This window comes from Mustela putorius, unplaced genomic scaffold (assembly GCF_011764305.1).
Source record: "Mustela putorius furo isolate JIRA1106 unplaced genomic scaffold, ASM1176430v1.1 tig00000054_pilon_pilon_pilon, whole genome shotgun sequence".
NCBI lineage: Eukaryota > Metazoa > Chordata > Mammalia > Carnivora > Mustelidae > Mustela > Mustela putorius.
The window spans coordinates 878,926-895,641 of NW_025421262.1; the positions used below are offsets into that span (position 1 = coordinate 878,926).

A 16,716-nucleotide genomic window follows, 5' to 3' on the forward strand; every position below is an offset into this window, starting at 1 on the left:
CCAGACTAAAATATAGATAAAACTCAGAAACAACCATAAGGAAATCTATGATTATCTAACAATCATTATCTTTGGGATATGGTGGTGATAGGGACTTTTTTAAAGATGTATTTATTATCAGGGCACCTGGATAGCTCAGTGGGTTAAGCCTCTACCTTCAACTCAGGTCCCAATCTTAGGGTCCTGGGATCAAACCGCTCATCGTGCTCTCTGCTCAGCAGGGGGCCCACTTCCCCCTCTCTCTCTCTCTCTCTGCCTACTTGTGATCTCTCTCTCTCTGTCAAATAAATAAATAAAATCTTTTTTTAAATGTATTATTTATTTATTTATTTATTTGAGAGCGAGCAAGCACAAGCAGGAGGGGACAGAGAGAAAGGGAGAGAGAATCTCAAGCAGACTCCATGATGAACGCAGAGCTGGATTTGGGGCTCCATCTCAGGACCCTGAGATCACGACTTGAGCCAAGACCAAGAGTAAGATGTTTAAGTGACTAAGCCACCCAGGCACTCTAGTGATGGGGAATTTTTTAAAATGCCCTCTGTACTTTTTCACATTTTCTACAATGAGTATGTGATAGTTCTACACCAGGAAAGGGATTAATATTCTCTAAAGAAGAAAGTGGGGTGTGTCCTGCTCTGAGAAGGGAGATATTTAACCCAGTATATTAATGTCTCCATGTGTTTGCATTTTCTCCACTCATCATGCTGTCATTCTGTCCCTACACAAGGTACTGATGGGCGTGCCCTATGGCAGCATTCCCAGGAAGACAGTGCCTCGGGCTGAGGAAGAAAAAGCCATGGATTTTTCTGTCCTTTGGGATTTTGAGGTACCAACACTAACATGCCAATGCCCTTCTACTATGTGATTGTAAGACCTAAAGTTTGCATGGATAAGTGTGAAATAATGCGTTTAGTCATTGGAAAACCAGTGCTTAACTCAAATGAGATCTCCACTATGCAAATGAGCTAGCCAACCCTGTCCTCCTAAGATCCTTTCATAGGTCCTTCCTGCAGCCACACACCGCTCCTCTCTCTCTCTGCCAGATCCATGTAAGTGTCCTTACAGGACAGATTTCTCTTCCCATACCCACAGGAAGACTCCAGGGCTATCACCAGCTAAGCTGTTCCCAAGCTTCACATGGCATCCTCAAATTCAACATCTATCCAGCCAAACCCACATTGCGTTTTCCCATCTCCTTTATTGGAACCACCATTCACCCAGTCGTTCAAGTGTGAGACCTTTCCCTCTTCCTCACTTCCACCTCCCCCCCACCACACACAACAAGCCAACCACTAACTCTATCTTAATTCAGTCCCCCTTTCTCTATGCCTCTTACCTCTTCTTTGGATAATGTCCACACCATACCACGACCATGTCAAGAATCTTCTACCTCTGCTTCCTGCTTTGACTTGGCTCCTAAAATCTCCATTTGCTCTGCTGTCAGAGTGATCTTTTTGAAAGGCAAACCTGACCCTGTCACTCTCCTACCTTGGATATCCATTTATTCCCATTCCTAAAGGGAATAAAATCCAATGTTTTAAATCAGGTTTATAAAAGAACTGTTCACCACTTGGCTGATCCTCCCTTTCCAGCTCCATTTCTGTCTCAGAACTCATACTTTAATTTCCAGTTTTTATCAAGTTTGGGGGAAGTCCCTGAACACATCACATACTAGTGCCTCCTACTTTTGCTCAGGACATGGCCTGGAATACCCCTTCCTCCTTTTGAGTCTCCTCACCTCTATGCCTTTGTGGAGCTCTGTCTGCAACTCCAAAGAGTTCCTAAGGCTGGGAGGTTCAGGCAACAGGTCATTGCTGCTGCTTCATTCTCGTAGTCAGGTTCAAGTTCAGGTCAGGTTCATACTTCTCAGGTACGTGTGGTAGTGTGTTGGAGTATTTTTCCAAGCCATTCAGAATAAGGGTGTTCCAAACAACTACTACATTTCTATAGTACTAAGTATTATATACTACTACTACTGTATACTACCACTAAGGATTTCCTTTATTCTTTATTTCACTCAAGGACCCCTAAGGAAACATACTAGCTGCCCAAAACAAACTGAATTTGTTCAACAATAATCCTCCATTTTATTGTTGCTGTTGTTGTTGTTACCAATGGTAAAAATTTTTTTCTTTTTTTTTTAATGTGTTTTTAAAAAAATAATCTCTACACCCAACATTGGGCTCAAACTCACAACCCCAAGATCAAGAGTTGTGTGCCCCACCTACTGAGCCAGCCAGGTGGCCCTTAAATTATATTTTTCAAGCTAAAATTAAAGCTTTGGAAAACTTATATCCATCACCATCACAGTGGCAGTTTCTTAATGGTTAGATGCTTTTCTGATGAGATCAATGAAGATATTAACATGTGATTTTTTACATGTGTACAAAGTGCCTCAACATTTGGCAGATTTTTATAACTCAGGGAACCATTATTTTCCACTTGACCAATCCATGATCTTACGGAATTATGTGTGGGTAAAAGATCCCACATCTTGATAGTACAAGATAGAGCAATTAAGCTTTAAAAACTTCAAATCTTGAGATAATTTTAGACTTACAGAAGAGTTGCCTAAATAGTACAGAGATTCCCCCACACACAAAAAATAGTATAGAGTTCTCGTATACCCTTCACCTGGCTTCACTTTATGATAACGTCTTATCTACCCATAGAACAATTTAATAAATTAACCCTGGTATAATATTATTAACTAAAGTGTAGAATTGATTTGGATTTCATCAAGTTTTTCACTAATATTCCTTTTCTATTCCAGGACCAAATTCAAAATCATACATTGTATTTGTCCTCTCTCCTTAGTCTCCTCCAAATCTGTGACAGTTCTCTTTCAGTGCCCTTGACACTTTTGAGGAGAACTGGTCAGTTGTTTTGGAAAATGTCCCTCAATTTGGGTTTATTTGATGTTCCCTCATGATTGTAGTGAGATCATACATTATTGGGAAGGTTGCCACAGAGGTAATGTGCCCTTCTCAGGGTGGCAAATTGGGGTTATACTATGTTGATACATGTTATGATGGGCAACATTGTGACCACTTGGGTAAAGTCGTGTCTGTCAGGATTCCCTATGGCAAAGTTAATATTTTTCTCCTTTCAATTACTCAGTATTTTGGGGATTGCGATGGAGTTTAATGTAACAAGATATGAAAAGCTTAATATGTGATTCAGGTTCCACATTACAACTCATATTTAAGTGATGACTATTTATTTATTGAGTTTAGGTATCATATCAAAGAAGAAACAACCTTAAGTACATGAAAAGATTGTTAAGATTTGCCTTCCCTTTCCAAATACATACCTGTATGAGGCCAGAATAATCTCGTTTAACTTCAGCAAAGACATACAAGAAATGCTAAAATTCCAAGCTAGTATCACACCTGAAAAGTGTACTGATTATACCTAAAGCCAATTATACCTAAAAGCCAAAACAAAACAAAACTTGAGGTTTAGATTAGACTGTAAGCCCTGTAAAGGTATGGTTTTCTTTTTAAGTTTCATACTGAGAAAGTTCACAGACTCCAGCCTACTTCCAGAGTGTGACATTAAGACCCTGGAAATGTGAGGGGAAAGAATTTGGAGCTCTTCTTGCATGCATGCACACAGGCACACACACACACACACACACACACACACACACACACATTGTATCCGCAATGTTAGCAAAGCTGTCCTCCTTGTTTTGTATCTGTATGCATTCTGGGTAATAGAGAACAAAGAGAATGAAGGGGAGACGCAGACATGGATAGACTCTGGAGAAACTGGGGGAATTTGAAGGAAGAGTAAGGATGCCCAGAATTCCTCCTTTCACCTCTCAGATTCCCATTAAACCCTAAGAAAGAAATCCCAGTAGAATGAAAGTGTCTGGAGACCATCTGCACTAAGCTTACAAACCCAGAACATTTGGACCTATCCCACAGGGTTACATCAAGTATTCTGCTCTCTTCTACGGCTACTACAACAACCAGAGGACTATTGGGTGGCTGAGGTACAGGTTACCCATGGCATACTTTATGGTGGGGGTCAGCGTGTTCGGCTATAGCCTGATGATTGTCATTAGATCGTAAGTATGACTGTCTCTTTTACAGGCTTTTCATTTTCTTCACACAAACAACCCACTCCCATGGCCACTCTGTGCCTCCTTACCTTCTTATGGGGATTTAGAAAGAAAACAAGGAGACATATAAAGCAGATATGGATTGTCATATGTGATATAAAAGATATAAACAGGATAATAAGGGAAGTTTTCAGAAAAGGGGTAAAACACCTTTACATGATGCTGAAAACGGCCAGTCACCTTGAAAGTCTGGGGCACAGCATTTTACACAAAGGAAGAGCATGTGCAAAGGCCCTGAGGCAGCAAATATCTTAGTAAGTCCCAAAACCTGTCAAAAGGCCAGTGTTGTTTGAGAGAGAGCATGTAACTGGTAAGGTAAGGCTGGAGAAGTCTTCAAGTCTGTTTTCACTTAACCCAGAGGTCAGCTTCCTCAGAAAAACTATTCTGCTCCTCTGTAACTCTAGCTTGCATGTGAGTACTGAGCTCCACATTTGTAAAGATATCAATAAAAAACGTGAAGGAACATATGTGATGTGATTAACCATGGTGTCCTCTCTGGCCCCAACTCTATCTGTCTCTGTGGTCAGAAATGACTTTTTTGTTTTAAAAGATTTTATTTATTTATTTCACACACACACACACACACACACACACAGAGAGAGAGAGAGAGAGAACACAAGCAGGGGGAGTAGGAATGGGGGAGAAGTAGGCTCCCTGCTGAGCAGGGAGCCCAATTTAGGACTTGATCCGAGAACCCTGGGATCTTGACCTAAGCCAAAGGCAGACACTTAACAACTAAGCCACCCATGCACCCAGAAATGACATTCTAATATGTCTGTGCCTTTTAATTTGTGTTCTCTGAGGAAAAAATCTGGCCTATGAATTGCCTTCTTCTAAGCCAGGGAACCCCAATCAGCAAAGGCTGACGTAGTATCGGGGACACAGCCTCCTGCACAAATCTGACTACCGGGCCCATCCACCCTTCAGCATTCCTCCCGGAAGAGCGCAAGGCCCATCCATCCTTCAGCATTCCTCCCGGAAGAGCACCTGTCTGCAGGAAAGGAGTAGAGCAGGTGTTAAAAACTCCAAAAAGTCAGTCGTTAGCCCAGTAGAACTTTCTGTCATGTCCTCTCAAGGGGAAATGCTGCTGTTCATGAGGGACTGCCCAGCACAATAGTGACCATTTGGTGATGGGTGGCTGCCCAGCCAGATCTATCAGGGGATAGGCTTGCTTTTATTCTTAGCTCTTGTGTTTGTTGCAATGTTCCCTGTTATTATCCCAGATGAGTATAGGTGTATAGAAGGTTTTCCTGATGAACCAAAAACCTAAGTCAACTAAGCCCATGGAATAGCAAATCCCATAAGATAAAGAGGAACAAATTCTACCATACATACATTGTATCTGAGAGAGGATCTGCTTGAAATTCTGATTCCCACAGCAAGGTTGAGGCTAGGTAGGATAAAATGGGTGGGTAACGAGGCAGGTCCAAGGGACTTTCAACCAAGTTTGCTTAAGAGAAGGATGTACATGTCACTGGTTTCCATAACAACTACCTCAGGGATTGTTGGGTTTTATATCAGAAAATAAGTATCTTTTTTGTTCAAGAAGATACGTGAATTAGAAGAGGATATTCTGGTTTGAGAATTGAGTTCCCACAAAGAGTTCTCAAACAACATTGGCAGAGGAGTCTAGCCACAGGAAGTCAAATGTCGGGGTAGAAAACGTGGTTCAGTGGTTCATTGTCCAGATGATACCATGTGTGCTTGCTGTGAACTCTGAATCTAGGGGGAAGGCACCCTGGGTATAGTTCAATTTGAATCATCTTGGCTCTTTCCCCTCATTGCATATCTACTACCTGTGCCCCAGCCCAACTGAGGCCAAGGTTCCCCTGGGCTAACAGCAATGGTATGCACCCTACAGGATGGCCAGCAATACCCAGGGCAGTGCGAGTGAGGGGGAGAGTGCTAACTTCACGTTCAGCTTCAAGATGTTCACCAGCTGGGATTACCTGATTGGGAATTCAGAGACAGCCGACAATAAATATGCCTCCATTACCACCAGCTTCAAGGTAGGTGTCCCAGGGTTGTTCCCACTTCCTCGAGGCATTCTGGGTCCCTTTGCTCATTAGGAGACTTCACAAAGTTGGGGCATGATAGATAAGATCCCCAAGTAATTTGTGGAAAAGGCTTTACCAGAGGTGTGAGCCGCGGTCTCAAGCCTTCAAGACAGAATGCCCATGACTGGTACCCACATCTGTTTCGTAATATGACAGAGAATCTTGGTTGCTGGGACCTAGTCCTGACTGTTTCCTTGTGGAACTTTTTTCTGCCAGAGAAACTGGAAGTAATCATTTGGGGCTGCACTTCTCAACCTTTGATGCATGTTTAAATCACCTAGGCAGCTTTAAAAATCTTTTGGGCCCAAACCCCCAGAGATTCTAGTATAATTGGTCAGGGGCTGGGGGGTTCCTGGCATTAAATTCTTTAAAGGCTCTCTGAGTGATTAGAAACCCCAGAAAGAGTTGAGAACTCTGGTTTGTGTGGGTGAAAGGAGTCAATTAAATATGCAGCAACTTCCTACTTAATTACCTCATAAATTTATTCACAAAAGACATGTGAAGTGGCCTACACATCTCTATTTTTTAGAATAAAAGCAAACCTAGGGGTAAACAAATGAATGAAGACAGAAGCTAGTATGTTGAAGAGCGGCACATCTTATTTATTTCCTCCATGTCTATAAAAACCATTTGGAGTTCTTATAGTTCAATATGTCTCCCATCTGATCAGACTTTCTTTCCCCCAGGACCTGCCAAAGGTCAGATTTACAACACGCTTAATTGCCTTGTCTTCTTCCCTCTCCTCTCTTCTGGCCCTTCCTGGCAGCTTCCCACTCACCAATGCCTACAAAGGGCAGGTACATCCACCAGGGGCAGAGCTTGGGCTGAGCAGCTCACTACATGGGTTTCATGAGCCCACAGTCCTGACAGCTTGGCAGTGGGTAATGCAGGGAGCTGACTAGGCTCTCTTCCCTTCTCCTTCTGGCAGCAGTTGAGCGGGGGTGGAGGGGGAGGGAGGCACTGTTGGAGCATCCAAAGGCAAAAGAGGGGTCAACGGAGGCTTTGCCTCTTCCTCCAGACCTACCCAAGAGAGAAAAAGAAGGTCAGTGCCTATGTCTGAAGCCCTTTGAACATCTGGCAAGGTGAGGGCTTTTTCTCTGAGTCTATTAAAATCAGAGATAATAACTTTATATAACAGAGCATATATGAAAACTGCAGAGCTAATGTATATTAACTGCTTGATAAATTAGTTAAACCTGGACCTGAATACAGTAACTGTTCATTGATTAGAAAAGTCTCCTTCCCAGTACTTAGGTAATCAGGAGACCTCATTTATTGTCTTGGGTCCACCATGAACTATTTCTGTCTTCATAGAGAGTTACTGATGCAGGATGCAAAGTCTATAATAAAAAATCTAAGGGTGCCTGGTGGCTCAGTTAGTTAAGTATCTGATTCTTGATCTCAACTCAGGTCTTGATCTCAAAGTCATGAGTTCAAGCCCTGCATTGGATTCCATGCTGGGCATGAAGCCTACTTAAAATAAAAATAAAAATTAAAATTAAATATATATATATTATATATATGACTATTATATTTTTATATACAACAGCAAAATAGAAAATAATTTTTAAAAGAAAATAAAAAATTATTATTATATTATATTATTATAATTTTATAATATTTATAAATTTATAAAATTTATAAATAATTTTAATCCCATTTACAATAAAATTACATAAAATTCTTAAGAATAGAATTAATAACAACAAATATAAGACATTTCTGAAAGAAATTCAGAAATCTTAAATAAAGGGAGATATACCATATTCATAGATTAGACAGATATCAACAAATTATTGTCCAGGGGCAAATCCAACCTGCTGCCTACTTTTGTAAAGAAGATTTTATAGAAACAAATCAATGCCTATTTATTTCCATATTGTCAGTGGTTGCTTTCATGTATTATGGGGTAGTTGAGTAGTTGTGAAAGAGACCACATGGCTTGCAAAGCCAAAACTATTTACTATAATGGCTCTTTAAAAAGAAAAAAAAAAGATTTTAGGGGTGCCTCGGTGGCTCAGTCACTGGGCGTCTGCCTTCTGTTCAGGTTATGATCCTAGGGTCCTGGTATCGAGCCCCACATTGGGCTCCCTGCTCTCCCTCTCCCACTCCCCCTACCTGTGTTCCCTCTCTCATTGTGTCTCTCTATGTCAAATAAATAAATAAATATCTTTTAAAAATAATTAAAATTTAAAAAGATTTCATTTATTTATTTATTTGAGAAAGAGAGTACAAGTTGGCAGAGGGAGAGGGATAAGGAAACACTGCAATGAACATTTAGCCTAATGCAGTGCTCAGTCTCACAACCCTGAGATCATGACCCCAGCTGAAATCAGGAGTTTGACACAACTGACTGAGCCACCCAAGTGGCCCTACTATTAGAATAGAAAATGTTTGCTGGCCCCTGAATTAGAAGACTCAGTATTGTTAACATGTCATTTTAATCTATTTGCTCTATAGTTTTAAAACAATCCCAGTCAGACAGTTGCTGAGATCTCTCTGGGCCAAGTCTCTATGACATGGGTGATAATAGAAATTACTACGTTGGTTTGTTATTGGGATTATGAGGGTGATACAAAACAGGTGTTTAGCACCACAACTGGCATACAGTAGGTATTCAATAAATCTAAGCTTTTGTTATCACGTGTACCAAAATGGGAATAACAACAAGGTATATCTTCTGAAAGAAAACAATTCTTGAGGCGCCTGAGTGGCTCAGTCGGTTGAGCACTGGACTTTTCACTTTGGCTCAGCTCATGGTCTTGGGGTCATGGGATTGGGTTGCTTGTTGAGTCCCATATGGGGCTCCATGCTGAGTGAGGAGTCTGCTTGAAATTCTCTCTCTCCCTCTCCCTTAGCCCCTCCTCCCCAACTTGTGTGTTCTTTCTCTCTCTCTATCAAAAAATAGATAAATAAAACTTAGAAAGAAAGAAAGGAAGGAAGGAAGGAAGGAAGAAAATTCTCCATAAGGCAACAGTGCTCTGCAGCACCTCCTCTGGATTATTTCATTTATGATAATATACTAAGCAGTCATTTCAGGAACCCAATTTGTTCCTAGCCTGTCCTTACTCACATCTTATTTCCACACATTAAGGAATCAATAGTGGATGAACAAGAGAGTAACAAAGAAGAAAATATTCATCTGACAAGATTTCTCCGGGTCCTGGCCAATTTTCTTATCATCTGCTGTTTGTGTGGAAGTGGGTACCTCATTTACTTTGTGGTGAAGCGATCCCAGGAATTCTCCAAAATGCAGAATGTCAGCTGGTATGAAAGAAATGAGGTAAAAAGGCCGTCTCTGTAGAAGTGAATGCTGAGAGCAAACATGGAAAATTATACTAGTTCCTATGCAATTCAGCTGAATTATTGAAAATCTAGATTATAGGACATATTTTGGGTTTTTTTTTAAGATTTTATTTATTCATTTGACAGAGAGAGACACAGCAAGAGAGGGCACACAAGCAGGGGGAGTGGGAGAGGGAGGAGCAGGCCTCCTGCAGAGCGCGGAGCACAATGTGGGACTCAATCCCAGTAGGCCAGATCTTGACCTGAGCCAAAGGCAGACACCCAATGACTGAGCCACCCTATAGGACATATTTAAAAAGTGAAATCACATCCCTTTCCAGTTAAGTAGCATGAACATTTGAAAAAAGAGTCACGTCTTATTAGTCTCTTATAGGTTATTAAAGCTGGATTATAATTAGCATGTCAGTCAACTGAATAATAAGTTGTCTTAGCACCAGCTATTAAAAAGGTGATCCTTTCTTCACAGCTCTACAGTGCCATACGTCATAAATCAAGTATAAAGTTAAATCAAGTATCTGTTCATGTATGAGTGTGATTCTGAGCTCTCTATTCTATACCACTGATTTATTTACCTGTTCCTGCCCGAAGAAATACACTGATAAACTATGCCTTTAAAGTATATCTTGATATCTGGTAAAGTGAGTTCTCTCATCAAGATCCACAATAAAACTCATTAAAGTTTCACTATGGTTATATTGAGTCCATAAATCTCTTTTGGGAACTTAGCATCTTTAGTAGTTAGCAAAATGGCTACAAGTTTTTCCCCATCTTATATTCCTATATTTCTTTGCAATATGATTTTCTAGCTCCTCTCATGAAGAGGTAGAATCTGTTTCCCCACCCTTGGAATTCAGCTAGGTTAGCCATGTGAATTGCTTTAACAATGAGACAATAGCAACCATGATATAAGTAGACTTGAAAAATGTTTGTGTTTTGGAACTTACCCTCTTAGAAACCCTAAGATCTCCACCATGTGAACAGTTCCAGACTAGGCTGTTGAATGATGAGAGACATATTGCTCAGTTATCTCATCACTCTACATGACAGCCAGTCAACTAGCAGACATGTGAATGAAGTCATCAACCATCTGAACCATAGATATGTGAATGAATCCACATGAGACCAGCAAAAGACCACTTACCTAAGCCCAGAGAAAAATTACTGATCTACAGAATCATGAGCTAGATAAATTAAATAATAAAAAAGAATCTATCTCTTCCCATGAAGCAAAAAAGGATAGAAAAAGAAATGTGCAACTGGTAGGACAAATATAAAGCATAAAATCAGATAGATTAATGTCAGTGATTACAATAAATATAAATGGATTAAAGCTATGGTTTAAAAGCAATAATGGGGCACCTGTGTGGTTCAAGTGGTTAAGTGTCTGCCTTTGGCTCAGGCCATGATCCCAGGATACTGGGATCAAGCCCCACATTGGGCTCCCTGCTCCAGTGGGGATCTGCTTCTCCCTCTCCCTCTCCCTCTGTGCTCTCTCTCTCTCATAAATAAATAAATTATTTTCTTAAAATAAAGGCAATAATCAGAATGAATGTTTTTAAGCTACATGCTTTTACAGTTAACTTATCTGAAATATCAGATCACTAAGGTATGAGAGGGATACAAAAGATGCCTGAGATGGATCCTGCCCTTAAGCAGATTGCAGTTTCCTTAGGAAGCAGACTTGACAAGAATAAACCAAAACATGAACAGCAGTGGGCAGGAATAGTGATCAACTAAGATGTTTTGGTTTACAGATGTGTGCCAGGTGGAGAGTTCTATGTGAGCTGGAGAGGCTGGGGGACTTTGTGGGAAAGGCAGGAATTCGGCTATGCATTAAACACACATGTGAAGAAGGGTGGTGGTGGATGTGGTGCAGTGATGCACCACAGTGATGGCTGTCCAGGTGGGAAACACTGCATGAACATGTGTGAAGGTGATGAGTAGCCAAGTCAACAGACAGTGTGATAGAGTATAAGGGTGTCAGAACCAGCCCAGAAGAGTCGACCCACCTGCACTTTGGTCAGCAGTTCAAAGATTTACTCTGTACTAGATGAGCAGTTTTATTTGAAGAAAAAAAAATATTCTACCGTGGTCAGGTTCAGTTATACAAGTCGGGATTCTCCCAAAATTGGAGCCAAATTTAGTGCTTACCAGGCTCCAGGCTAGCATATTTATGTCCACAATCTCATCTGACTCTCACAATAAAAAACTGTCATTCCCACTTTACATGTGAAGAAACAAGAAACTCAAAGAAGTTATGTAACTTGTCCTAAGTTACAAACCCAGCAAGGGTTAGAGCTGGAGCTCAAACCCAGAGAACTGACTCCAGATGCCATACTTTTTACCATGTCCCTCTGCTGTTAGTTCCCTTCTGTGATCTCAGCTTTCTGTCTTCCGTGCTCCTGAGATAAGAGCTACCACAGTGACTCTTTCCCAGCTCATGACTTTGACTGAACACAAAGAACTGTTCCATATGTTAACCCATTTATTTCTCAAAGAAAATTTGCCATTTTTATCAATACCAATAGCAACAATCATGACAGCATCCAGTCACAGAGCAATTATGATGTCTGGGACATAGGCTGACAGTTCCAGGCATGTTGGCAGCTTAGTCACAGTCACATAGTAAGTTGTGGAGTCTTGAGGGCATCTCCAGAGGTGGAAGAGGGGGCAACAAGGAGATGGAGATGCATGGCCTTAGGGAGTACAGAGATGGTGACCAAACAAGTGATACAGATGACCCAAGTAATCCAGGCTTTACTGATTTCTCAGGTAGAAATTGTGATGTCCCTGCTTGGTATGTTTTGTCCCCCTTTGTTTGAAACCATTGCTGCTCTGGAGAATTATCACCCGCGCATTGGACTAAAGTGGCAGCTGGGACGCATTTTTGCACTCTTCTTGGGGAACCTCTACACATTTCTCTTGGCCCTGATGGATGATGTTCATCTCAAGGTAAAGACCACAAACTCCTCTAATCCCTGGTGCCCATGAGATTTCCTTTTTCAGCTATATTTTCCTTATGCATAATCCCTATTAATTAAAGAAATTTTGGAAAATTGAGAAAAGTAAAATGAAGAAAAAAGTATCCCCAGAATCCTATTACCCAAATATAACCATTGTTAATGTTTTGTTGCAGGTCATTACTGTCTTTTTTTTAGGTAGTCTCTTTACATCATATACATGTCATTTGGTATCCTTAATAGTTTATCTGCAGCCTTTCCTATATTGCATCATAGCTGCCATAAAGTAAGTGTCTATTGACATGATATCTCATAGTTGACCCCACCTTCACTGCTCACTAGACGGTCATGGAGCACCCACTATATCAGGCCTTGAGGGTACAGCAGACAGCAAGACACAGTCCTGTCCCAAGGATATTTACATCTCGGCTGGGAGACAGACTCATTCAGTATAGCATATTGTGGCATGTGCTCCAGTGGGGGCAAGCCCAGGGAAGCATGACAGTCCATAGGAGGGACTCCAGAATTCCCCCCACCCAACCTGGGGAGTCTTAGCAGACATTGGAAAAAGCAGAGGGAATAGCTGGTGCAAACAAGGAACTGTAGGATAGCAAAGAATAGAGTGGAGGGAAGAAGGGGAAAATGAATCCAAGGAAAGGGTCAGATGATGATGGTCCTCTTCCCCACCTCTACCTTCTCATTACGGAGCTGTATGAACTTTTACCTGAGTTTAACAGAAAACTATTGGAAGATTTTAAGCATGGAATAACTTGCCTACCCCTCCACCTTCATCTCTGGCTTTCATCCTACCCCAGTGAACTCTTCCGCTCTCTTGAACCTCACACTTCCTCCATGGGACAGAATTTTCTCTTGCCTGTCTCTCCACTCTTCTCCCCATGTTTAACTCATTGACTAATCCTCCCTGAGGTTTTGTCTCAGATGTCATTGCTTCCAGTAAGTTCTCTGTGGCCCCATGGTCTGATATGGATTTCCTTGGTCCCTGGGGAATATTTCCCATAGCTCTTATCACTCTATTCTATAATTGTCTGTTCACCTCTCTCACCTCCAGACTGTGAACTTTCTGAGGGAAGCCTGTCTTTCTTTTTCACTCTTGTGTCATCTCTACCTTACATGCCTAGAATAGATCCTGAAAAACATTACTCTCAAAAGAAGAATGATCAGCATTCCACTGGATGATAGATGATTGGATGGATGGTTGGATGGATGGATGGACAGACAGATAGTAACTTAGAAAAAATCTCACGGAAAAGACCCAAGGATTTCAGCCAAATGCCCCTTCTCCTGTATAGACTGAAAGGCTGGGGAGGGCATTTCTGTAGAAACCACTGAAAGGTAAGGCAGAGGCTAGGTGGCAGACTGGTGGCATATTCTAGCTTTAATTGTTGTTCCCTTGGAAACAATTGAACCATCCCTGCCTCCTTCCAACCCCACATTTCCATCTTTCATTCTAGCTTTCTAATGAAGAGACAATAAAGAACATCACTCACTGGACTCTGTTTAACTATTACAACGCCTCGGGTTGGAACGAGAGTGTCCCCCGGCCACCCTTGCACCCTGCAGATGTGCCCCGGGGTTCTTGCTGGGAGACAGCAGTGGGCATTGTGAGTAATTATGCTGTCCTGCAAAAGTGATCCCTGTTCTCGGTTCTTTGTTATTTCTTTCTGGATGTTTCTATTTTTAAGACACCAAAACGTCAAGCCAGTATTTCCTAGGGAACTTTTACCTTTTCTCTTTCCCATTTTTTTTCAGCATCCCACATACTTTTCTACATGCTCCATTCACTGGTCTAATACCACTTGGATTCATTTAGAGTCTTACTTCAGATTTCACTGAAAGCCTATGGTTCTCCATCTCAAAATAAGGAATAAATACTCCTAAAAACTGGAGGCAGGATCCGTGTCCATATATGCATCTGTGCATTTTTGTAAAGAGAATTGATGGTTTTCATTAGTCCCAAATATTAACAACTACCATTTCACCTTATGCACTGTCACCACCATTCCAGTAGCTTGCATAGTATGGACTTCAAAGGCTAATGTTCTTTGCCTTCCTGGGCAGAAACTTGAAGTATTTTCAGGTAACACAGGGATGAGCTGTTCTTTCTTCCTCAACTCCATCTCCTGCCCAGGGCTTTTCTTTCCTATGCCACCACACTGAGATGCAGAGTTTATTACTTCTTCATGGGTTCCCTGAAGAACCCAATCACACAAAGCATTAGACAGCAGTGTTTTTAACTGAGGGTGGTGAAGTACAATGAAGGAAGGGATGTATCACATAGCCCATCAAACATTGCCTATAAATCCACCAGCAGATATTTTCCTGTAGCAGAGTTTCCTTCCCGTGGGGTCCTAGGAGACTTTTTTCCCTAGTTCCTCCGTGGAGGGCTCAGACTCACCATTTCTTATCTTTTCTAGTCCAGATTCCCCCCATATTCTTGAAATCCTCCTCCTTTGTACATTCATGTACAAAGCAATCCAGCTTCCTGAGCTCCTGCATTTCTAAAGCCATCACAGGGTATAATAGAGAAAGAGTCTTCAAGTCAATAAAACCCACCCTCCTTAGAAGGCAAAAGAGAGTCCATTACATACGTGGTTCCTTGGAATACTCTGCAATAGAATTTCTCATGTCCTGTCTCGGACCCTTGGAAGATGTCTCTCTTGCCCTCCTCCCTGAATGCCCGTCACTGTTCCCAACACTGGTTAAAGCTTGTCTCTTTCTGAACATGTCAGTAATGATGGGTTTGAGCTGTTACATCCTGCTCACCTGTATCCTTCACCGCCTCCACCCCAGGTCCCAGAGCATCACCTTGCACAGAAGAGTAGACTTGATACATGTTGATTTGTCTGATACTTAGGAGCATTAACTTGAATTCTTATTGAGGAATAATCCTGAAAACTCATCAGCCGTTCATCCAGCAAACATTCATTAATCATCTTGAAGGATACAAAAATGAATAAAACAGACCCTGTGCCCCCAAGGAACTCCAAGGCTATTAGACAGATGTCTTAAAGGTTGTGATGATGCCTGGTAGATCTTTTCCAATTTTTTAAATTAATAAATTATATACACTCTATAAAGCAGAGAAAAACTTTGCTTTTGGCTCTTCTATTATGTGCCTCGTGAAAAAACCTGCATTATTATCTCTGTATGACAAGCCAAAAATCCAATTAGCAGGAGATGAAGAATGCTGGCTCTTGTCCCCAGGGACGATGGTCAGATTCAGCGGTAGCTGGGGGCAGCTACATTTCAGAGGAGGTGCAGGAAGCAAGGAGGGAGCCTTTTAGATCCTCTCTCTGTGCAATAGTGCTGATAACTGCCATACACTGGGCATTGCCAATGTCCCAGGCAATTTGCATGCATAATTGCTAAGCTTCCCAATAACCCTGCAAGGTTGTTATCACTATCAGCTTTGAGAGGCTCAGAGACTATTCCAAAAGCAAAAGATGATTGGTAACTGGGAACTAAAAATAAGGATTTTCCAAAGCCTGGGGTCCTTTTTCTGTACCATCTCTGTGCCACCAAGAACCAGCAGGTCACAGAAAAGATTCAAGTGGGTAGGGAAGACTTTGCGTGGCTGCAGTCAGCTGGGAGAAATGGACAAGGTTTGACCCTGACCATGCTTTTTTTTTTCCTGTGCTGCCCCTTGCAGGAATTTATGAGGCTGACAGTGTCTGACATGCTGGTAACGTACATCACCATCCTGCTGGGGGACTTCCTGCGGGCTTGTTTTGTCCGGTTCATGAACTACTGTTGGTGCTGGGACCTGGAGGCTGGATTTGTAGGTCACCATTTCTTGAACATCCCACAGAGAGGGGTCTCAACCATCCTATCCGATATAGTCAGATGCATTCTTGGGCATTTATTTGGATAATTGATGCCAGTCTCTGCTCTGCAAAATAGTGAAGCATTTCATCTTTATTTCCTTTAAGTGACCTATTTGCCTTCCGAGAGGAAACTCCACTTTTCCCCCATGTAATTAACAATATGACCTTCCTATCTCACATTTGGCCTATGGGAAGGGTAGATCACATGCTTTGGTACTGAGCAGATGGTAGTAGAGAAATGCCAAAGTGGCATCAACTCTCATTAGGGAAGGCAAAGACCACCCTCCTTTGGAGTCCATACCGAGCAAGGTGTAGGAATGGTAACAGAAGTGGATAAGACAAAATGGTAGTTTCTTTTTTTTTTTTTAAGATTTTATTTATTTATTTGAGAGAGAGAGAGAGCAAGAGTGAGCACGAGG

At 41.6% G+C, this 16,716-nt stretch overlaps 1 protein-coding gene across 1 annotated transcript in view; it reads left to right on the forward strand.

The window, feature by feature from the left end:
• Window positions 1–16,311, forward strand: part of TMC2 (transmembrane channel like 2) — a gene marked incomplete at its 3' end in the record, with an annotated part of 44,487 nt that extends 28,176 nt beyond the window's left edge. The window contains exons 7-13 of the mRNA XM_045080966.1: window positions 728–826; window positions 3,933–4,075; window positions 5,991–6,138; window positions 9,281–9,469; window positions 12,265–12,444; window positions 13,925–14,074; window positions 16,123–16,311. Of these exons, the coding sequence (XP_044936901.1) occupies window positions 728–826; window positions 3,933–4,075; window positions 5,991–6,138; window positions 9,281–9,469; window positions 12,265–12,444; window positions 13,925–14,074; window positions 16,123–16,311 (1,098 nt within the window). The remainder of the gene's footprint in view (window positions 1–727; window positions 827–3,932; window positions 4,076–5,990; window positions 6,139–9,280; window positions 9,470–12,264; window positions 12,445–13,924; window positions 14,075–16,122) is intronic.
• Between the last annotated feature and the right edge of the window lie 405 nt (window positions 16,312–16,716).